A 24714-nucleotide genomic window follows, 5' to 3' on the forward strand; every position below is an offset into this window, starting at 1 on the left:
ACTTAGATCTATTTCTATAACTATAAAATTTTGTAAAATAAGTTTTGATGTAATTAGAACTATATTTATTATGAGAACTATATGGATCATCTAATAATGATTCATATAGTTCTAATAATACAAATTTTAATTTAGTTTTATTTCCATTTATCAATTTCAAAAATATGTTGATGCCTAGTTGTATTGGCAGGATTTTTTTTTTGTTTGCTTTATTTATGTATTTCACTTTGTTTCAAAATTTTGCTTATTTATTGTGTTAATATTGAAAACTACATTTCTATATTGCAACTTTAATAATAAAGCTTTATTAATGAAAATAAAATTTTTTTCCTGTATAGTTTGCATAAATGGCATTTAGCTTTGGAACAAAACCAACAACATCAACTGGTTTTAATTTTGGTGCCTCTGCTACACCTGCAGCAAGCTTTTCATTTGGGTCAGGCTCTACTCAGTCTTTTTCATTTACTACTCCGGCATCTCAGAGTTCAACAGCTAGTGGTGGCTTTTCCTTTGGTGGTCCTAATGTACAAACTTCTACAAGTCTTACTGGATTCTCTTTTGGAGAATCAAAACCAGCTGCTGCAAATTCCTCATTAGGAAATCAACCCACTGATACATCTAAGCAACCAGTTTTTAGTGGATTTTCTTTTAATACTTCTACGGCAACTACAAAACCTACAAGTAATGTAACTTTTGGTAGTAACTTAAGTGCTAATAGTTCATTTACTGCAATTAGTACTAATGCAGGAATTTCAGCTTCCTCTGCAGCGGGATTTTCTGCACCTGGGTCTACTAAATTTTCATTATCGACGCCAAATTCTGGATTTTCTCTTCCTGCTTTGAGCACTGGAGTCTCTCTTCCAGCTTCAAATGTAGGATTTGGATTACCTGCTTCAACAACTGGTTTTTCTTTGCCTGCTTCAACTGGATTTTCAGCTGGAAGCTCATCACAACCAGGTGGATTTAATTTTGGAACACCAGCTTCTAGCACCTCTTTAACTTTTGGTGTGTCCATCCCTAATACAACAAGTTCAACACCTCTTTTGAGCGGATTTAATTTATCTACCTCTAAAATTTCTGCATCTACTGATCTAGGTAAAACAGTCCCATCTTCTAATTCTTTATTTAGTGGTGCGACAATGCCTCTATCTTCTTCAGTGGCAGCAACTAATTTAAGCTCCTCAAATGCCTTGCCACTGTTTAGTGGACTTTCTTCTTCATCTTCTGCATCTTCTGCTCCGTTATTTGGATCCTCAGCTGCTACATCTGTTCCAACATTTGGGTTAAATAGTACAACATCAGTGTCATCTGTTGGGCTTCCTGCTGTTTCCACAACAACAATTTCTGCACCATCAGTCAAACAAATGTCGTACAAGGTATTTTATTGCATGGTTAATAGAAAGTTCTAAATATAATAGTATGATCATTTTTTACAGAAACAATTAACTCTTTCACTACCAGGCGTTTTAACAAAAATTTCCAGATAAAATTTAAATGACTTAACATTGAAAAGTAATTAAAATTCAAATAGTAAGTCCCTGAAAGAATATCAATATAATGCTAAGCAAATAAGGTTTTTAATTAAATAAGTTTTTAACATACATTATTTAACAACAAGAAATTCTAAGCACTTAAAATCATTGTTTTTATCAATAATAACTAAAGCATTAAGTCCAAAGCAAAACTCATTTAATGTATAATAAGAATTTATTTTCTTCAAAAGACTTTTGTTATTACTTAGCTAAATACTTATACACTTTTAAAAGTTAAATTTTAGAGTGTTAATGCTGTTTTATTTTAGAACTAAATTTAAAAAGTTATTTTTTATCAAGGATTACTAAAGATTTTTTAACTTTGTCAAGTGATAACTTTCTATAATTACACAATATGGCTCTTATTTGTTCTTGATTATGTAGAGAATTTGTTAAATTTTAAGAACAAACAAATTATGTGTCTAGAATAAAAATTTATGTATAAAAAAGGAATAATTGTGAAGCATATTTGAAAGCCGACAATAATGCTTTGAACAAATCCTAGTAAATAATAAAAATAAAAAATAAATGCTAGCAAATAATAAAAATAAAAAACACCAAGAAAATGTATTATTTGAATTCTAGATAAAGTAATTAAAATAAAAACAGCATAAAAATAAAAATTAAAAAACATTTTATATAAATATTAAACAAAGTAAATAAAATAAAAACAGAAAGTTTCATTCATTTTAAACAAAATACTTAAAAAATCAGGCAAAGTGAATGTTTTATTTAATTCTAAATAAAGCAAAGGAAAAAAAAACAGCAAAAAAATAAAAAAACGTTTCGTATAAATACAAAACAAATTAAAATAAAAATGTAAAGACTAATGTTTTGTTTAAATTCTGAATAAAGTAAGTGATAAACCAGACAAAAGGAACGTTTAATTTAAATTTAGATAAAGTAGTTAAAATAAATACCACAAAAAAATTATATTTAAACAAAATGGTTACTTTAAAAACAGCAAAACAAACATTTTATTTATGTTCTAAATTTAATAATTCAAACATCAAAGTGTTTTTACAATTTTTCATAAAAGTATTTGATAAACAAAAAAGATTTACGTATAGTTACAATAAAAAAACAACAACATTTTTTTGGCAAGCGCTTTTTTATGCTCTCGCAGAAGTTTTTGCGGGCGTGTTAGCGAGCAGGAAATGGCTTGAACACAAAAGCACTGGCTAGACTTTAAATGGAGAAGACTGATATGTATATATATATATTTATATATGTGTATATATATATATATATATATATATATATATATATATATATATATATATATATATATATAAATATATATATGTATGTATATAAAATTTAGTAAGAAGGAGTTTAGTTTGATGTACAATAAGGAAAAAATAATGAGTTTATTGTGCTTAGAATTAAAAGGATTCTAAGGTGAATTTTTTTTAAGTATTGTTGTTTCTGTATGGTATTACCCCTATATATTTAATAACAAATAGGAATTAGAAGAAACTGTTGACAAGTGGTTGCATGATCTTGGTGAACAAGAAAAATCATTTCTAAACCAAGCTGCACAAGTGAACATATGGGATAAACAGTTAATTGATAATGGAGAAAAGATTACAGCTCTGCATAATGAGGTTTTAATAAGATTTAATTAAAATTGTTTTTTAATAAAAAAAATTTATATAAACTTTAATAATTTAATTACCAAAAGTAAATACACACACATACGTATACACATTATTTATCTATGACATTATTTAAGTGGAATCAATTTTTTACAACACGATGCTGGTAAGAGATAAGCCTTGACTTTTATTTCAGAGGTTGAATTAAGCAATCACAAATTGTCATGAAATGACAGAAATTCCTGATCTGATCTCCAATCAATAAGATTGCTAATTTTTACTATTTTTAAAGAAGTAAAAATTATTGCTCATAAAATTAAATTATGCTTTTTTATTTTGAAAATATAAAAACACTAAAATATGCGCAGTGACAAGACAAATCGAACAATATAAAAAAATTTGTTATTTCAATTTTAAATTTCACAACGTTTAGGGAACTGCGAACCTAATTCCAAAAGCATACAAATTAGTGCTTATGCAATTTTCATTTTTTTTTTTTGCCAAAAAAAGTTATTTTTTACCATTTTGCTACAAAGTTTTTTATAAAACTGCCTTTAATTAGGAAAAAATATTTTTAGATGAGGAAAAAATATTTTTAGGAAAAAGACTTTTAAAAGGTTTATCTAAGTGTATCATCAAACATTTACTACACTTGGTAAATGTCTCTTTTAGTAAGAAAAACTAAAATGACTGTGGAAAAAAGTGACTTGATTTGAGACCCAACATGATAATTTTTTTATTTATAATATTAGGAACTCATTATATGTTCAAAGGTCTTGAGGGACCCTTAAAAATATATTTTATTCAAAAAATTTTTAAAACCAGTGTTTTTTTATCATATAAACACATTAAGGGGGTGGGAGCATATATTTTTTGAAAATTTTGTATTTTGAGACACCTTAATATATATATATATATATATATAATATATATATATATATATATATATATATATATATATATATATATATATATATATATATATATATATATATACATATATACACACACACACACACACACACACTAAATCCATAGCTAAACCTGCATTTATTAAGATAAGTTGTACCTTTTGTTAATGTATGTGATTAATGCTGAGTTTACACATTTTATAACAAAGAGTTATGCTGGTTTACACATTTTATAACAAAGTGAGGCTTTCAATTCCACAAATTATTCAGAAATTTTGGAAAACAATGTGTGTGATTGGTTTTTGGATTGGAAACTTTACCTTTTTTGTTTTACTTACTTTACAAATAGCTTTAATACTTTCATTTATCATGGGCTTGCTAGCAGGCAAAAATAATCAAGACATTACTCTAGGAAAAGGCAATTAAGGTTCTTAGATTAAAGCTAGGCAGTTCACCAAATTTTAACACTAATTGAAAATTGTTGGAAAAAACTAAAAGCAGAAGTTTCTGAATATAACATATCACCACTATCTGATCTGAAAAAAGCCATAATGAAAACAATACCATACATTACATACTTGATGTTTCATTTTTTATCCTTTTATGTTTATGTATGCTGCTTTTTAAATTAAAATCTTTTTTTGTAATAAATGCTATAAATATAGAGGGGTTAATGGAAACTTTTCCATTAATGTGGTATGTTAAAGGACCGTATGCAAAAAAAAAAGTTAAATTTGAGAAAAATGACTGACATAGGACAGCAAATAAATGGTAGAAGGCAGTGGCAGCTCGCATGTGATACAGGAACAGCACTTTGAGAGACATGTTCAGGTATGATTGTCATTGTCAAGTACCTTATTGACTTTGATACATCTTACTCATTAAATTTACAATAGGCCCTTTAAAAAAAAAGCTCAAAAAGCCTCGACAAGGCTTGGGGGAACTTATTTTTATATCGGAACTTATAAATAAGCAAATTCTAGATAAAGGTTCTACATTAATTCACAATAATAAGTTTGACAAAATTGACCAAAACTTTTATTAATTATGCATTTTATCTATTTTATACCAAAATTGAATCGGTAAAAAGAAGAATAGTACTAGTCCAATATTTTCATTTCGAGATAATATTTGTTTAAGTTTTAAACAGTTATAGTTTATAAACTATTTACTTTGGATGCCAGTTATCTTAGCAGGTGTTTACTTCCATTCCCTAAGAACCTGTTAATATAATGGTAGTTCATAAAAAAAAAGTTATTCTTGCTACAAAAATTAAATAAAATCCTTGGACAAGTACTATTCTTTATGTAAAAAAATTACCAAACATTAGTAATTGCAATAAAAAAAAAAGTTAATTATCTTCCTTCTCGCTGCCAGTTGTTTTCCATGAATATATATTTTTATGAAATTCCAGCTTTTTAATATCATTGATCTTTTTTTCATTTATTGCAACTGGTTTCTGATAAACTTTCTTGGCAGTTGTTGCTCGACTCAATTTTTTATAAGTTATAAAATTCTGGAACATAGTCCATTAATAAAGTCAGATATTGTAACATACCTAGGCATTGCACTATCTTAAACAAACATTTTATAATCCGATACAGAAAATGCAAAAATCGCGTATGTTGTTTCTGATGGGTTTTAGGGCTTTTTTATAAACAGTAGGTCCCCAATCTTTGAAATTCAAAATGTCCTTGTGCGTGATCTTTGTAACCGTAAATGGTTTGGAATTTTTTTTGCTACTGAGTATCAAATCAATATACTCATCCACATGGTAGATGCGATCATGCTTTCGTATATTTCTTTTGATAGTATCAAAGTCTATCGCAGGGAAGGAATGAGTGTCCTCTTGTAGAAAAATAATGATAAATTTTCTTAAATCGTAAATTCATAAGAGTTGTCCGTATTATTACCTAGATTGTGAATTTCAAAGGTGTTTACCCAAAGCTGATGATAGTAAAATACTTCTTGAACAGGTATGTGCGGAAGAGGGAGGTTTTGCATGAAGTCAAAACGTATTGCAGCTATGTTTGGATTTGTATTACAAAGATTTGTTCTCTAATTTTAAAATAAAATTTTTTGCACATCTTTTGTGGACGTTTTACCTATACCTTGCATGTTTTACCTATACAAATCAGTCAATATATGTACACTTTTTGCATGATTTACCTAAGTCAGTCAATATATGTATACTCCTTTCACAATTTACCAATCTAAGTCAGTTGATATATGTACACTCTGCTGTGCCAAAAAGTAAATCAGTCAAAAAAGTACAAATAAAAAAACAATTAAAACAAATAAAATATTAAAAACAGTATAAAACATTAAAAAATAAAAACAAATTTGCATTAAAAAAAAAATCAAGTCAATTAATTTGCATTTTGCATTAAAAAAACATTTGATTTTGTATGTATTTGCAATTATTTTAATGGTTTTGCCTTAATGAAAGCACATGTTGGATGAATATCAAAGTAATTAAAGTTGCATAATGTCAAAATAATCATTTGTACTCTTAAGCCAACAAATTATAAAAGTATATAAATTTAAAAAAAGTCAACATTTTGAAATATTCTAACAGTGCTTTTTATGTTTCACCAGTGTTTCTAACGAATTTTTTTATTTAGGTTGAACGCATAAAAGCAGAGCAACACAGGTTAGACAGGGAACTAGATTTTATTTTATCACAACAAGAAGAATTGGAGGAAATTCTTGTACCAATTGAGGAACAAATAAAATTACAGCCTATTAATCAATCAACACAGCATACAGATATAGAAAGAGAGCAGACATATCGTTTGGCTGAGAGTATTGATTCACAATTAAAACGCATGATGCAGGTAAATGTATTTATTATTATTAATTATATTTGTGTAAGTTTTTAAATTTTTTTTTCAAGTTTTGATTTCAACAAATCTTTTTTTTTTTTCATTCTCACTGTTTGTAATTTACTGCAAGCATTATTAGGCTGGGGTGTGCGGTTTTAAAACTATTTTAAATGATTTAAAAGCAGTTTAAAATGATTTAAAAGCGATTTAAAATAAAATGATTTAAAAGTGATTAAAAGTGATTTAAAAAGCGATTTAAAATGATTTAAAAGCAATTAGAATGGTTAAAATAATTTATATTCCAAACAGAATAATTAGAATATAAGTGGAAAAAATAAAAACAACATAAAAAGCGTTTTAAATACTTTTATTAAAACTGAGCTTTTATTTAAACTGTAAGCAAATCAGTCTATCTTATCAGTCTTCTTTCTTTTATTAGCAAGGTCTTTGAGTCTTTGATTAACAAATTTCTAACATTCTATCTTGAGTCAAATAACTTACTGTCAGACAATTCAGTTCTTGAGTCAAATAACTTACTGTTAGACAGTTCGGTTCTTGAGTCAAATAACTTACTGTCAAACAGTTCGGTTTTTGATCTTCTTGCTTTACAGCTGACTTGCTGACTGCTGTGATAAAAAGATTTTATTGTAAATTAGATGGAGGCGGCAAGGCTAGGGCTGTTGCTCTTAACATATCTAAATCTTTCGATAAAGTTTGACATGCTGGTCTTCTATATAAGCTTAGTTCATGTGGTGTGTCAGAAACCGAGTGCGATTTAAAGGTATAAATATTTAGTTCTGACAATTTGGCCAAGGTTGTTTAGATATTTTGAGAACATTTTAGAATATTCTCAAAACATTTCAACATTTGTGAACATCTAAGAATTTTAAACGTTCTCAAAATATCTCAAATTCTTGTCAGTCAAGTTAAGCAAAAAAGTTTGACTAAAAAAAAACAATTACAAAAAAAAAAATAAAAGAACTCTTAACAGAAAAAAAAAACTTATATCTAAAACAAAACAAATTATGCTTAGATTTAATAGTTGCTAAACTTGGCTTTTTTATAATTTTTTTTATTAAATTAAGCGATACTCTTTCATATAAAGTAAAAAATTACTATTAATGATTGGTTAATAAGCATACAGACTTTCTTCAATTTATCAATGAGTACAATTTAATTCTTTAGTTTATCAAAGATTATAATTTCGTTTATATACGTACTTATGTTTTATTTCATTAGTATTCTAAAAAAACTAATGCAAGTTGAATTATTTAATAAATAAAAAAAGTCAATGTTTTTTTAAAACCATTTCATGCTTAACATAATTTGCAAAGTTATAAATATTTGTAACAATTTTTCTTAGTAAGATGAACAAAATAAATAATTAAATCATTGAGTTACTATTGAAAAATAACAATCTTTTTAGCAGTGCCAGACCTTTGAATCAGCAGTCTATAATGAAAAGTATCCAAACTGTAGACTAAGTATACATTTACTAACTTTATATTTAACTGAAGTTCATTGGTTTATTATACTATAATATATACTATAAATTAATATATAATATTACATTCTAAGTGAATTATAATTTTGTTTATAAATCTGCAAAGCAAAAGCAAGTTTTTATTGCGTCAAATTATTTGATAGCAATTTTTTATGGTAACTAAGGAGGTAAAAATAATTTATAAATAGAAAGTGGAACTGGAACACAATACCCCTGATAAGGTTTAGTGAGTAGGCCTTTTAATTAATAATTTTTGAGTCACTTTCGATGTGTCTGTGCTCTGTCTTGACCACTAGCGCAACAAGATTTTTAAATAATCACGGTTATTTAACTTTAAAATCTTGTTTTTTGGTGAAGGTAAGTGGTTTAATCTATTTTTTTAAATTTACAGTTACAAAATTACAACATCTGGAATATTAGCTGTCTGGATCCGTAAAATATGGGTCTTAGTAAGTCAATTCTACACAGAACATTTCTTTACTTATTCCTTACTTTAATATTTTTTAGTAAGCGGTAAAAAAACTATACATAATAACATGATGTTTTTCAAAAATCCCAACTTTTTAAAGTTATGAATAAAAAAATAAGTTCATATACTTAACTAATATTATTAATATAATTAACTTTAATTAAAATTTAATTTTAAACGCTTTGGTAGTCATTGCACAAACCATTATTTAAAAGTGGTTTGGATATTAGTACTTGAAGGCATTCAAGCGGAGGGCTCAAATCCTGTCACTTGCACACATTTATTTATTTTTAAAAATCTTTTCTATTTTTTCAAAATTCAAAATAAAACATTTTTAAAATTCTATTGATGTTATATAGTTTACATATATTAGGATATTATATATTATAACAAACCAAAGGGAGAGAGTTCTTAAACTTTAAAGGGTCATGGTAAGTTTATTATTCCAAGTCTATTTCCAAATATTTTATACAAATTGTAATTAATCAACACATTCAAGCGGGTATTCTAAATAATATTTAGAATACCCGCTTGAATGTGTTGATTAATTACAATTTGTATAAAATATTTAGAAATAGACTTGGAATAATAAACTTACCATGACCCTTTAAAGTTTAAGAACTCTCTCCCTTTGGTTTGTTATAATATATAATATCCTAATATATGTAAACTATATAACATCAATAGAATTTTAAAAATGTTTTATTTTGAATTTTGAAAAAATAGAAAAGATTTTTAAAAATAAATAAATGTGTGCAAGTGACAGGATTTGAGCCCTCTGTACTTTGGAAGCGCAGCAAGCTAACAACTTTAGCCACTGAGCATACTAATCTAACATAGTTTAACACTATTTAATAAACAAAAAACTTTATAAAATGGAAAATAAATGATATAAATCAAAATAAAGGAGATATTGCTGCAATGCAATTTTCAAGTAAAAGTAAAAACTTTAAAACTTGATAAAATTAAAAAAAAATTTTTAAGTTTAAATTTACATAAGTTAGACATTTGCATACAATTTCATTCATGTTTTCTTATAAAAAAAGTGCTGCGACTCTTTTATAAATTTTATAAAAGAGTCGCAGCACTTATATCTTATATTTCTCTTGCCATTAAAAAAATCTTATATTTTTCTTGCCATTAACTCAGCTGTAATAGCTGCCGTGAGTTTTGTGTCAAACACGAATGAGCAATAATAAGTTTGGCAATATTATATATAACATCAGGTCAGGTTATACTGCTACTGGTAACATGTAACCCAGTACAACCTGCTTCATGTCCTGCTACTTTGTAGGATATGCTTTTTTCAGGTAAAGGCTAGGAGAAGCCAACTCCGACTTAAAACACCCCCTGCTTTGGGGCTCTTGGTTGAGTAAAGGCTAGAAATGGTGCTAGATAAAAATACTCATCTTGGGCAGATGTTAAATGCATCTAGCTACTGTCTTAAAGAAGGCCTCCTAAGCAAAGACTTAAGGGGTAAACAGATTCTATCTGTTGACCAGCTTGCACCTCTTCTTCATCTGATAGGCTGCGCAGATGTAATTTTAATACATTGTTTCCAGTTTATAATGTTGAATGCTGAATCTTCTTGACTCAATGCATGAGTCTCTGTTTTTGTGTTTCAGGAAACCTGATTACTAGCTGGCCTCAAAACCATAAAACTGAGTTTTGGAGCTGTACCCTCATTAGGAGATAATAGAATGAGTTGCCTAGTCATAAAAACAGAGACACAAGCACTGTTGCTTAGTCATAAAAACAGAGAAACAAGTACTGTTGCTTGTGTCTCTATTTTTATGACTAGGCAACTCATTCTATTATCTCCTAATGAGGGTACAGCTCTAAAACTTAGTTTTATGGTTTTGAGGCCAGCTGGTAATCAGGTTTCCTGAACTCTTTGGTGGCTCTCTGTTGATTCAATCAACAGCTGAAAAATATCAAAGTATTAACAGTGCCATGTTGCGCATGGATGGTGTCCTTGTTCATACTTTTGGTGTGCATTGTCGAGGTCACATTTGGAGCCCTTTGCTACAGCCTAGGGTTTATTTGTAGTAATAAGGCAATTGCTTGGACTAAATAGTGTACTGAGTACTATCTAAGCTTTGAGTCAAGTTCTTTAACAAATTCAAAAAAAAAAAGTACCAAAAACTATAAAACACAAAAAACCATCGTCATTACCAAGTTCTCTAAACCTACCATTCACTAATATTTGTGGTCTTCGAAGTAACTTTGATGGTTATCTTTATTTAATTCGTAAAGACTTTAATAGTCACATGCTTGGACTGGGCATTTATATTCGTAAGAATTCACCCATTTGTCGTGAAACTAGGTTTGAGTCTATAGACTATTATTTTATGTGCTTTTGTTTAGCACCACTTCACTCTATTGCCTTTCTCTTTATTCTATATTGCTCTCCTTCATCTCAAGACTGCACTCTTCTCGATGTTATTTCTGATCAAATTGACTAAGCCCTCTCTCTTTACCCATCAGCCAATATTGTTGTTGTTGGTGATTTTATTGCTCATCACACTGAATGGCTTGGCTCTAGTGTCAGTGACTCTGTAGGCGTTAAGGCCCGCAAGTTTTGTCTTTCTCAATCCCTAACTCAAATAGTCAACTTTCTAACACGCTTTCCAGATAACCCAAACCATTTACCTTCTCTACTTGACTTATGTCTTGTTTCTGATCCTAGTCAGTGCTCAGTTTCTCTACATTTACCCTTAGGTGCTTCTGATCACAGTTTGATCTCTCTAAAACTATTATCTCATTCTTCTTTATCATCTGAATCCCCCTATCATTGTACCTCTTATAATTACCTTAGAGCTGACTGGGACTCTTTCCGTGATTTTCTTTGTGATGGCCCTTGGGTATAAATCTTTCATCTTCTGGCTGACAAATGTGCTTCTTACATAACTTCGTTGATTCAGCCTGGCATAGAATCTTTTATTCCCTCTCGAAGATTCTAGGTTAAGCCTCACTCTTCCCTATGGTTTTTCTCACATTGTGCTGCTGCAATTTCCAATTGAAACCGTTACTTCCATATCTATCAGCAAAACAATTCTCCAGAAAACAGACGCCTGTTTACTATTGCTTGAAACCATTGTAAAAAGACTTTGTCTAACGCCAAAGCCCGCTATTTTCAGGTCATGAAATCTCGTATTTCATCACAAAAATTAGATTCTTGTGACTTCTGAAGAATCTTTAACAGTATCAATAATAAGGGCAAATCTGTAATTCCACCTCTTTTGTATGGTTCAGACTTTGTCACCTCACCCAAAGACAAAGCTGAATTGTTTGCTTAGAACTTTCCATCAATATCATCTCTTGATTCCACTTGTTGCGTTTTACCTGATATAGCCATCAAACAGGTTGATTCATTGCTTGACATTCATATCACTCCAGCTTCTGTATCCAAAGTGATTTCCTGCTTAGACTCTTCTACAGCTAGTGGTCCAGACAACATACCTGTTATAGTCTTGCAGAAGTGTTCTCCGGAGCTGTTGTTTATAGTTGAAAACTATTTAACAAGTGCTTATCAGTGTCTTGTTTTCCAGCCTGCTGGAAAACGGCATCTGTTATCCCCATTTTCAAAAATAGAGATAACAGATGCTGTGGTTGGTAAACTTTAATTCAGATAAACCCAATTTTTTTTAGCCAATCGTTATTGAAATAATTTAGATTTCCCTTTATTTATGAACGGTAATGTACTTGATGAGTCATCTACCCTTCATCTTCTAGGATTAACTCGTACTTCTGATCTTTCTTGGAAACCATATATCAAATCCATTGCAAAATTAGCATCTGCTAAGGTTGCATCTTTTTATTATGGTCAACACTTTCGTACTTGGATTTTATTTTTTATCTCTATAAATCTCAAATCTGTCCTTGTATGGAATACTGTTGCCTTATGTGGAGCTAATCTTCTAATAATGCCCTTTCTCTTTTAGACAAGGTGCAAAAATGCATTGTAAACATAGTTGAACCTGCTCTTGCAGCCAACCTCCAACCATTATCACATCGTCATAATGTTGCTTTTCTTTCTCTTTTCTACAAATACTATAATGGGCAGTTTTTTTCCTCGAACATCAGCTCTTTGGAATTCGCTTCCTTAGTCTTGCTTTCCTGATTCATATAATTTGTAATATTTTAAATCGTCTGTGAAATGAAAGAAAGTCTGATTGGTCTTAAGTTCTCCATTTCGTGAATCTCATTGTTCCAATAGAAATAAAATTGGTATAAGCAATGTTCTATAAGTTGTTTTGTTTCATTTTTTTTTAAGTTATTATATGAGAAACTCTTATTTAATTGTTCTAAAAGTATATCATGGAATCTTTTTTACAATTTCTTGAAGATAATGCAATTAAAATGGTGTTAGCGATAAATCCTGCACTTTATCTAAAATCATTTTTTGTTATTACTACCTAATAACAGTCAGCCTGAAGCAGATATAATAAATTCCCTGTATGGAATACTGTTGTTATGTTTAGTTTAGGCTGGTAGTTGGACCTGCTCTATCTGCCAAGTTTGAGCCTCTCGTTCATTCTTGTAGGGTTGCGTCTTCTCTTTTCTACAAATACTATCATGGTTGCTGCTCTATCAAGGAGCTATCAAGGATCTGTCATCTCTAGTTCCATCAACCAAAACTCATTCTCACTTGACTCGTCATTCAGCAAAGTCTAATCCTTTTACTGTATCTCTCCCTGCATGCTCTAAAAACTTTTATTCATCTTGTTTTTTTCCAGATATTTGGAATTATTGATTAAGAAATATACAAAGATATGTAAGAGCATTGTGTCGCCTCATGCAAAGGATAAAATGCCTCGTGGGTGAATATACCATTAGGAAAACAATCCCAAACATACAGGAAAATTAGTTCAAGAGATCTTCATATCTTGAATCTGATACCCCAATAAACTGGCTGAGATTAGATGCCATTAATTATTTATGGTGATGTGTTGACTGTCAAATATTAGGCTTACAAAACATGCTAATTTATTCACAAAAATCAAAGTAGTCATTCCCATTAATGTTTGCATTAGTTTAGTTGACTTTATTGTTTTAAAAATACAAAGCTGTTTTTGATTATAAAGATAGTCCTACAAAATAGTAATGTGATTTTACATTTCTAATAAGTTTTGATCAAACATCCTTCTAAAGTTCCTACTTTTTTAAATATAAATGTTTTGTCTGCAATTTTTTCACTCATCAAAAACCATTATTTTTTAAATTAAAATATGTTGATAAAATAACCAATATTCAAAACAGCGCCCAATAAAAATTAATTATTATAGTTATTTTTTTTTTCTTTTTTTATTAAAAATAGGAAATAATTTTTGGTTTTAAATGCAATAGTAAAAAAACTAATTTTCTGTTTATTTTAGCAAGTCTATTTTTTCTTCAGGACAATGGATTAAAGAACTTAAAAAAATTTTGCAAATACTACGCTATTTGTATATATTGATTAAAAATTGTTTAAAGTATTTTGCACATTTAATAACTAGTTAAAATTAAAATCACTAAAATATAGTTGATAAATATTTAAAATACTTGAACAGTTTTTAATAAATATTTACAAATAGGGAAGTATTTGCAGCTTAAAAATTTATTAAAATTTTAAATAAAATAGTTTTTCTTAGTGTAACTAAAATACATTGACCAGTAAATAATGTATTCAAAGAACTGTCTTTTACAATGAGATGCTATTTTAAATCAACTCTAAACTCAAAACTAAGGCAGGGGAATACAAACAAAGTGATATTTGATAATAATTTAACTTTTTTTAGCTGATCTCATGAAACAGCTGTACTCATGAAACACTGTTGTCATATTTTGGGCGGCTCGCCTCAATCTGTGACTAATTAAAGCCTTATGTTCTGTTTCTAGTAAAAGTTTACACAAATGTTTCTAAGTTTATTGTAAATAGTTTTAATTTTATTTTATTTTAAATTTGTATCAACTTAATACTAAAATAATAAAACTTAATAAAAAAAATACTAAAGAAAAAATCCTGATCAAAAATATATATTCCATTAAAAAAAAGCAGGTTAGCTCAACAATCAAAAAAATAATTAAAACAAAGAAGTAAAGTTTTCTTTACAATTCTGATTATAGCTCAGAATGGTGAAAAAAAAAAATCATACTTAAACTGGTATGCCAAAAACATACTTAAACTGGTATGCCAAAAACAGTTCACTTTGGTTCAGCCAGAAATTAAACTCTAGTCACTAGATTGAATAAATCAACTTGATACTAAGCTACATTACAGTATTTTTTTACAGTAACTTTTTTGTAACATTTAATGTGATTTGTTCAAATAATAATTGTTAATTTATAAATTTTATTAAAATATATCGCTTATCAATTCAATCATCTTTAAGAGAGTACTTTAAATCATTCATAGTTTGATGAAGTGTTTAAGGGAGTTATCATTACTTTAGATGATGATGATAATAATAATGATAATAATGATGACGATCATGATGATGATGATTTTATAATAAAAATAGTAAAATTGTATATTTATGATTTTAGCAATGTAATTGATCATCATCATTGTCGTTGTCATCATCAGCATCATTATCAGATGATGATGATTTTTTAATAAAATCAGTTAAATTGTATGTTTAGGATCTTAGCGATGTAATTGATCATATAAATATGGCAAATATTGAACCGGTTAAAGGTCGTGATGAATCTATGTCTCAGATAGCAAAAATTTTAAATGCACACATGGACTCTCTACAATGGCTAGATCAGAACACAAGTCAACTGCAACGAAGAGTTGATGAAGTGAATCAAGCCCTAGATACTAGAAAAAGAGAGCATGAACGAACTTTTCGTTATGAATAAAAATAAACAAGTTATTATGCAGAGGGGGATTTTTTATTGGTTTGTTTTGTGATCGTTTGGTTTTTATAGGATAAACTAATAAAAAGCCAGTAATTTAATCTCTTAAACAATACATTTGTATTTCAATATTGTTTTGTAAATAATTTATATTTTCATGTCTAAATAATGTTTTATACTCTAAAATAAATAACTTTCATAATGTCTTAAAGTTCCACATTGCAGTAAAGAACATCTTAAATTCACAATATTTAAATTAAGTTGCATCATTTGTTGCATCATTTGAGTTACTATTGTGCATGACCAACATCACATTATTTCAAGTATTATTCAAGTTTTGTTGTAAAACTTACTTTAAAACATATAAATACTTGATATTTTCATATTAGGAAAGCAATTTTTATCATAACATCCATGTTTTTACATTCTTCTGTTTTATAATCAGATATTTTAGGTAATAGACATTATTTATTGATTATTTAAATAAAAAAAATATAATTATTATTGATTTATATTATTATCGTTATTATCATTATTGTTATTGTTTTCATTTATAAAAGTGATAAGAAAGTTGAAAAATTAAAAAAAAATTATGCATATTTAATTCAGTTTTAACTGTTACATTTTTAATAAATAATACTTGTTAAAAGTCATAGTTTGTTAAGAAGTTTAGTTTTTATTTTTTTTATAATTTTATTAAATTCCTTTGATATCAAATTTTAACTTGTGATGTCTTTTTATTAAATTTTTAAAAGATAAATTTTATTAAAAATTTTTTTTTTTTATATGTATCAGTATATACATATGCAAAATTATTATTATTTATTCAAGATTTCAGTTTTGTATTCATTAAGATGAAAATTGAGAAAATTGAAAGAGATACTTGTTCATATAAAAATGTCTCGGATAGGTTTTACTTTTCGAAGCAAAGAAAATTTGATTTGCAGTATTTTCAACTTTATACTGTTCGGCTATCTGCTATGAGGCAACGAATTATTGATGTTGCTAAAAAAAAGTGGGGAAAAGATATTAAAATAATGGAGCTGTCAGATATAAAAGAAGGTGAAGATTGTGTTGTAATTGGTATATTATTTCGCAAAATGGAGCTTCAACCAAGTATTCTTAAAGAAATAGCACAAGAGGTTAATTTATTATAAAAAAAGTATTATTAAATAGTGTAACAAATTAACTTAAAAAAAGTCTTTTATATTTTTATTAGTTTAACCTCAAGTTGAGTAATTATTTTAGGAGGGTGTTATACCATTGCCACCACATGAAAAGTATACTTCAACAGATGACATACTTTATTTAGAAGCTCAGCAGCAGCGTATAGTATTGATAGGAGACATCGATGTTTCTAGCTCAATCACAGGTCAGCTCGTGAATTTTGATAAATTTTAAATGGAATTTTTAATTAAATTTTTTGTTTTTGAAATGAAAATTATAAAATAGATCCTTAATTTTTTTAGAGGGTTCTTAAAATAAGTAAACATATTCATAGTTTAAATAAACGTTTAAAAAAAAAAAAAAGTTAGATATTATTTTAAGAAATCATAATGAAAGTGGTTTACAAACTATTTTAATTTTTCCGCAAAAACAAGATTTTCTTTTATAACTAAAAAAATGTTTAAAAATTTATATCGTATTATTATATTGTTTCATGTTATATATTGGTTGAGATACTGTTAAATATTTAAGGCACGATTCAAAAATGTTTATATTTAAAAAAATTGTGCTGATTTTTTTAAAGTTGCGTTAACATATATTAAATCATTTGTGTTTCTATAGATTTTATTGCAGGTTTTGATTTTATAGTTTTGTTAGTTATGTCATTTAGTTTGCATTGCTGCATATCATTAGTTAATTTTAAACAATACTTATAATACAACAGTTTCAATTAAGGGTTGATGAAAGTTTATTTTATGGGTTATTCCATGCTGAGTGAAACAATGATCCTTTATGGATCATCTCAGAAACTGCTGAAACTTATTGACCTGGCACATATGTGTGAGAAATGCAAGTCCTGAAAATTTTATGTCAAAGTTAGTTTTATACTTCAATTTTTAAGATAGTAAATCAATGCTTTTAGGAAAACAAAAAAGTCTAAATGTGGGCAAAATGTTGATATTTTTCAATATGTATTTATCAATATTTTATGTAAAATATACCTCTAAGTACTACTGTTGCTGAAAAAGATCTTGGTGTAGTATTTAGCTCTGTCTTGGTGTAGTATTTAGCTCTGACTTGAATCAATGGAAAAATGGAAGAGCTAAATTACTCTATGTGCGAGTAAACCAAATATAGTTTTTTAATATGCTAAAGAATATATTTCTAGGTTTTTAGAAATATATTCTCTATAAAGAATATATTTCTAGTGAAATATTAAAAACTATATACAAAACTTTTATAGACTGTTAATTGAATCTCTGTGGTCTCCATATCTTAAAAGTAAAATAGATATTTTAGAAAAAGTTCAGCATGGTGTTACTAGATTAATATTGCTACTAATAAAGCTATGTTAGGATAATAAATTTGATAAGTTGGGCCTCGCTACTTTAGTTGATAGACAGATTCGGGGCGAGTTAATTCAAATGTACAAGATATTTAATGGAATGGAAAAGATTTAAATTTAAATAAAAAAGTTTTGCTAAGAAGTTATCAATCAGCGAAAGGTCATCATTTTTTTTAATAAACAGAACATTTTTTTTTAAATAAACTGAACATCTTTTTATTAGAGTCAACTACATAATTATGCTGTTAATGCTTTTTCTGTGAAATCTGTATTATCTGCTATTTTTGTGAAAGCTAAACTTTACAAATGGATTTTAAATAGTGCATGTATGTTGAATAATGATATACGTTACTGTGAACATGTTTAAGACCAGAGAATTTTTCTTTAAAAGTAAAGTTTGTAGTTCTATATTATAAACTTATTAAGACATTTATTTCCCACAAAATATAGAACAATTACAAACTTTTTAATGTCAAACTTCATAAAAAACTCTTAATATCTGTTTAGTCCTCCTTTTGCCTTAATCACAGCTGATATTTGCCAGGGACTCATACAAATTAGTTATAAAATCCTGGGGTATGTTGTGCCATTCTCTTTAAAGTACTTCAAAACGTTCTTGAGCATTTCTGGGAGCATGTTCCACCTTTTTTCTGTCCAGGTTATCCCAAATATGCTTGATTATATTAAAATCTGGACTCTGCGGAGGCCAGGTTATCAATTCCAATACTCCTTCCTCTGTCATTTCATTTAAATAATTTTTGCCACTCAGGAGCAATGTTTTGTGTCATTGTCCTGCTGCTGAATAAAATTATGACCTATTAGTCTCATTCTGGATGGTACAGCATGGTGACTTAGGATATCCACATAATGTTCCTGGTAAGTGGCCCCTCTATTTTGATCAAATCACCTACACTAGATGAAGATAAACAGTCCTAAACTTGTAAAAAGTCTAATTCTTTTTGTTCAAAAAATTTTGAATTGCAACACACCCTCTTAAACCTTCTTTGTGAAGCACAATTTTTGTCTCCCTATTAAAGATATTTTACCCATAGCGACATTTAATTAATCTAAAAATGCAAACTAACAACTTTATTTAATTTTTTTTACTATTTGTTTAAATGTGTTCATAAAAAATAAAATTTTTTTAAAAATGTACCAAAACTGATAATTATTGTACCAAATTCATTCTATGACATTTTATACTGTCAAAAACTTTAGCGATGGAGTATGAATCAGTTTAAACCAGTTTATTTTTATTTCTTATTTAGATGAATGCTTGGTCTGTAGTTATTATGACACTTATCATTTTAATAAATGAACAAAAAAATTCCTTATGTTCCCTCATCAATTTTGTTTAATAATATATTCTTTTAACTTTTCTTATTTATTATTCAACTTAAGTATGCTTTAAAAAACTTGCATAGGAAAAAAATTATGGTCTAAAACATATTCACAGTACTGCCTCTAAGTGTACCATGTACACTCACCAAATTATGGCTTACAGCTTAAATATATTACTAAAATGAAAATAATTGTGATTCTTATTCACTATATGCAAAGTTGCTACAAATCAAATTAGATGTTGATCTACTCAAGGTGGATAGACATTTGAGAAAAGTTCAGTTGATTAGAATGGTTCCTTCAAAAATTATAAGTTATCAAACTTGGCTAAATTTTCTTAAACACATCAATTGAAAAAAGTTTGTTAATAAAAATTAAAAAAAACAATGAATAAGCACTTATTTATAATTCCAGAAGTCACAAAAAGTCGAGTAAATTATCAATATAAACAAGTTATTCTTTGTTTGTAATTGTAAAACTCAGAATTATGATAAAACAATTGTATTGAATATAAACTAATTTGTTATAAAACGAAATATAAATAAAAAAATAAGAAAGTTTAATAAATATTTGTAATTCCTCATTGTTTCAAAAAAAGAAATATTTTGCACATTTAATACAAGTACAGACCACTTGAAACAAAAGTACAGACCACTTGAAACAAAATACTGCTGAGTTTTCTCTATTCAACTGTTTGGAGTGAGTGTAAGAAAGGTGATTCTCTTGGATTTTGAAAATGTTTTGTTGATTTAAGGCAAAATATTGTCTAAATATTTTTTTCTTTTGTTACATAAAAAGTTGTCAACAGCTTTTGTTTCTTTTGTTTTGTGTAGCAGCTATTGTTATTGACTTTTTCCATATGCTTTGATTGACTTATTCCATATTTTAAGGGGAAAACAGATTCTATTTGTTGACCAGCCTCGCACCCCTTCTTCATCTATTAGGCTGGCCCAGATGTATTTTTAATACATTGTTTCCAGTTTAGGATGTTGAATGCTGGATCTTCTTGACTCAATGCATGGGTTTTGCTTGTGTCTCTGTTTTTATGACTAGTATTAACAGTGCCATGTTGCGCATGGGTGGTGTCCCTGTTTGTACTTTTGGTGTGCATTGCGGAGGCCACATTTGGAGCACTTTGTTACGGGTTAGGATTTATTAGTAGTAGTGAGGCAATTGCTTGGGCTATTAAACAGTGTTCTGAGTACTATCTATGCTTTGAGTCAAGTTCTTCAATCTAATTTAAAAATGAATAAAGTACCAAAAACTATAAAACACATAAAATAATCATCATCACCAAGTTCTCTTAACCGATCTTCCAGATATTCTCACATCTAAGGTGGCATTATTTGCTGATGATACTACCACTTATTCTTGTCGTGATAAGAAACCAACACCCTGTGATTGCTTGGAGGGGACATTTGAGCTTGAAAAGGATCTCACTTCTGCTACAGCATGGGGCTCACAGTAGCTGGTGAACTTTAATTCAGATAAAACTCAATTTTATTCAGCTAATTGTTATCGCAATAATTTAGATCTTCCTATATTTATGAACGGTGATGTACTCAATGAGTCATCCACTCTTCATCTTCTAGGATTAACTCTTACTTCCAATCTTTCTTGGAAGCCATATATCAAATCAGTTGCAAAATTAGCATCTGCTAAAGCTGCATCTCTTTATCGAGCTCGTCACTTTCTTACTTCAGATTCTATTCTCTATCTCTATAAATCTCAAATCCGGCCTTGTATGGAATACTGTTGCCATATCTGGGGCGGTTCTTCTAATGATGCCCTTTCTTTTTTAGACAAGGTGCAAAAACACATTGTAAACATAGTTGGACCTGCTCTTGCAGCCAACCTCCAACCATTATCACATCGTCGTGATGTTGCTTCTCTTTCTCTTTTCTACAAATACTATAATGGGCACTGCTCTAAAGAGCTAGCGTCTCTTGTGCCATCTACTAAAATTCATTCTCGTGTTACTCGTCATTCAATTAAGTGTCATCCTTTTTCTGTAACTATTCCTAAGTGCTCCAAAAACGCTTATTCATCTAGTTTTTTTCCTCGAACATCAGCTCTTTGGAGTTTGCTTCGTTCATCTTGCTTTCCTGATTCATATAATTTGAAATCCTTTAAGTCGTCCGTCAATTGTTATCTTGCTCTACAATCTTCATCTTTTTCCTGTCAGTAACTTCCAACTTTAATTAGTGGCTGCTTGCAGCCTTGTTGGAAGCAAAGATGTTTTTTTTTTTTTTTTTTTTTTTTTTTTTTTTTTTTTTTTTTTTTTGTTATTCACCTCCTCAAGGCCGAAGGTCACTACAGATGAGGAGGCTACTTATTAGTGGTTATAACCCTCTCTCAACTCTATAGCTCCGAAACACGAACCTTGACGAACAAGGCCGCTGCGCGGAGAAACAAGTTGAGCGCGGTACTACCAGGGACGTGGTGGGGATCGAACTCGGAACCTCTCGCTTATGAAGCGAGCGCTTTACCACTACACCACTACCGCATTACCACTACACCACTACCGTTTAAAATATATATATATATATATATATATATATATATACATATATGCAGTTCAATCTATTGAAGCAAGTTTATTATATGCAGTTCAATCTATTGAAACAAGTTTATTAGGCAAAAATTTAAAACTCAAGAAAGTTTAAATTAAAAGAAGATCTAAGTTCAATACTTGAATTGAAATTTTTTGATATGACTGTTAACATAAGTTGCTTTTTTTGGAGGTTAATTTTCTTATGTATCATGGTGTTTAAAAGGCAGTGTTTTTATGCAACTTTTTCACACTCTTTGGTAACTTAAAGACTAAGAAGTTCTATAAAAGAAAAGATAACAATTACTAAACATTGTTTAAAATTTATTTATCACTAAAGCTATAAGTTGAAATCTTAACTTTTTACAGAAATCTGATGCGATGAATATGAGGAAATGGTGAAATCCTTGTGTTGAAAATTTTGTGCTGACCTGATGCAGACAAAAAACACTTTAAAGTTTGCAGTTTATTGCTGTTCTTATTTTTCTAATTTCAAGGTCTGCAAGATTTTCTTTTTGTTGTTGTTAAAAACATTTGGATAACCTTAAAAAATATCTAAAAGTTTGGTTTAAAATCATTTTTCTATTGTTATAAATCTACTTTTTAACCTTAAGTTGCAGTTAACAAAAGTTTATATTATACTTAATAACAATTAGTGGTGTCCCGGATAACATTTTTTTATTATCTGACCGTATATCGAATACCTGGATATTTGATAATTATCCGACCAGATAATGAATTCAAATCATAAATTATATATTTTATAATGAAAAAATATTACCGTGTTAAACATTCAAAATGGCGAGTTTAGTTTGGAAAGCTTTTCAAAATTAATAATATCTGATTTCACAGCAGTTTGCATTCCATGTGGAAAGCAGATAAGCAGGGGATGTAATAAATCTGGTCAGAAGTCATATTCCATAACTCCACTGTATAATCATGCAAAAAAATTTCATTATAAATTGTATGAATGAGGAAAAAATACTAATATTGAATCTTCTTCAGCTGCACAAAGAAGTTCAAAATGTATTGAATTATGGTCAAATCTCCTTTGTAAACGCTGCTCAAGAAGTTGATGTGTTTTTTTAATCACTCAATTATAGAAAAAACTAATGACGTTTTTAATTATTGAAGACATAAAGAGAAGTTCCACTGCTAAAAGAGTTTGCACTTGAGTTACTAGCACCACCTGCATCCTCTGTATTTTCTGAAGGTTTTTTTCGTTCTTTATGAGAAAAAGTGATCAAGGCTACCTCAACATGGAGAAATCTTTTTTTCTTCACGTTGTGGAGAAAAAAAAGAAATTTCTTCATGTTAAGGTAAAAGAAATATCAATGAGCGATAAACTGATGCATTTGCTGCGCATATATAATTTTAGAAGCATTTTCATAATAATCACAATATTGATTAGAAATCTTTCTAACATTAGCATTAGATTATTTAAAAGTATAACATTTCTAGATTTCTTTTAATTTTCAAATTACATTAACATAAAATATCCGGTATATAAAAAACTGGATAAAGTTATTATCCGGCCAGATATCGGATATCGAATAATACTCCTATCCAGCCCGGATATCCGGCCAGATAGCTTATCCGGGACACCCCTAATAACAATATTTAGCATGATGGTAAGTGATATCAGAGCTTTTAAATAGTTCCCACAGTTATAGATTACTTAAAAATAATTTAAAACATGTTGAATGTTTCAAATAGTCAATCTTGGTAAATTAAAAGAAGGGTTTTTAACTAAGGTCTATCTTTTTTTTTACATGCAATTCAGTGCTGATTATATTTTTATATGTTCGCTTTCCTATGGCCAAAGGAGCCACTACAATCTTTTTTAGCATAGTACAAGAAAGTTTTCTTCTGAAGAAAAATTCTGACATGCTGTATAAAACATACCATTTTATGTAAAAAATAAATGGTGAACCACTCACCATACTTCAAAATTAATTTTATTTTCTATCAACATCGTTGAAAGTTATTGATAGAAAATTAAAATTGTAATAAAAAAAAATTGTTTTGTTGGTAAACTAACTAGGGTTTGAACTATTGTAATTGTAATAAAAACAATAGCAGAAACAATTATTGTTATTGTATTAATTTTTTTAGAAACATTCACAGTATCTATGATACAATGTTACAATAATTGTAATATTGCAAAACAATAATAGTATCCAAAAAAAATGTTATTGTAATGTTCTAATACAATAACAGTAAATGTTATATTATAGTACTTTTTTATAATAGAAAAACAAAAACTAAACAAAAAAGTTATTGGTATGTTAAAAATTAAGAATGTTTAGCTAATCCAATCACCGTGCCATGTAACCTTGAAACAAGGTGCAACTAATATTTTATGATATATGCTAGTACTATTTGATATACTGAATAAAATAGTTAATTGTTATTTTGCATATTAGTAAGGCTGTCATCATATGTCATCACAATACAATACATTAATATTGTCAGTTATTGTGTTGTATTGTGTTATTGTATTTAGTTTTTGCAATTACAAGTACAATAGTCCAAACCCTAAAATTAACAATGCAGCTTTATCCCTAAATTTTAAAGCTAGGTATGAAGGTTTTGTTTCCAAAAATAACGTTGAAGTTAGGGTATTTT

The 24714-nt window shown here is 28.5% G+C and overlaps 2 protein-coding genes across 2 annotated transcripts in view; both read left to right on the forward strand.

Moving 5' to 3' along the window:
* Positions 1-308: 308 nt before the first annotated feature.
* LOC100214412 (nuclear pore glycoprotein p62) lies at positions 309-15848 on the forward strand. Its single transcript, XM_065803209.1, has 4 exons — positions 309-1376; positions 2999-3139; positions 6666-6878; positions 15464-15848. Exons 1-4 carry the CDS (start codon positions 348-350, stop codon positions 15683-15685), a joined length of 1605 nt encoding a protein of 534 aa, XP_065659281.1. The 5' UTR covers positions 309-347; the 3' UTR covers positions 15686-15848.
* Positions 15849-16498: 650 nt separating this feature from the next.
* LOC100214471 (DNA polymerase delta subunit 2) overlaps positions 16499-24714 on the forward strand; it is a 38687-nt gene continuing 30471 nt past the window's right edge. The window contains exons 1-2 of the mRNA XM_065803210.1: positions 16499-16824; positions 16931-17054. Coding sequence (XP_065659282.1) covers positions 16537-16824; positions 16931-17054 — 412 coding nt within the window. The 5' untranslated portion in view covers positions 16499-16536. The remainder of the gene's footprint in view (positions 16825-16930; positions 17055-24714) is intronic.

The sequence above is a fragment of the Hydra vulgaris genome, chromosome 08 (genome assembly GCF_038396675.1).
Source record: "Hydra vulgaris chromosome 08, alternate assembly HydraT2T_AEP".
Taxonomy (NCBI): Eukaryota; Metazoa; Cnidaria; class Hydrozoa; order Anthoathecata; family Hydridae; genus Hydra; species Hydra vulgaris.

Bases quoted from the DNA above. Each gene is read 5' to 3' on its own strand.
- LOC100214412 (XM_065803209.1), top strand. From the start codon at position 348: ATGGCATTTAGCTTTGGAACAAAACCAACAACATCAACTGGTTTTAAT. The intron at 1,377-2,998 runs GTATTTTATTGC...AATAACAAATAG, and splicing joins TCAAACAAATGTCGTACAAG to GAATTAGAAGAAACTGTTGA. The intron at 6,879-15,463 runs GTAAATGTATTT...TTGTATGTTTAG, and splicing joins AATTAAAACGCATGATGCAG to GATCTTAGCGATGTAATTGA.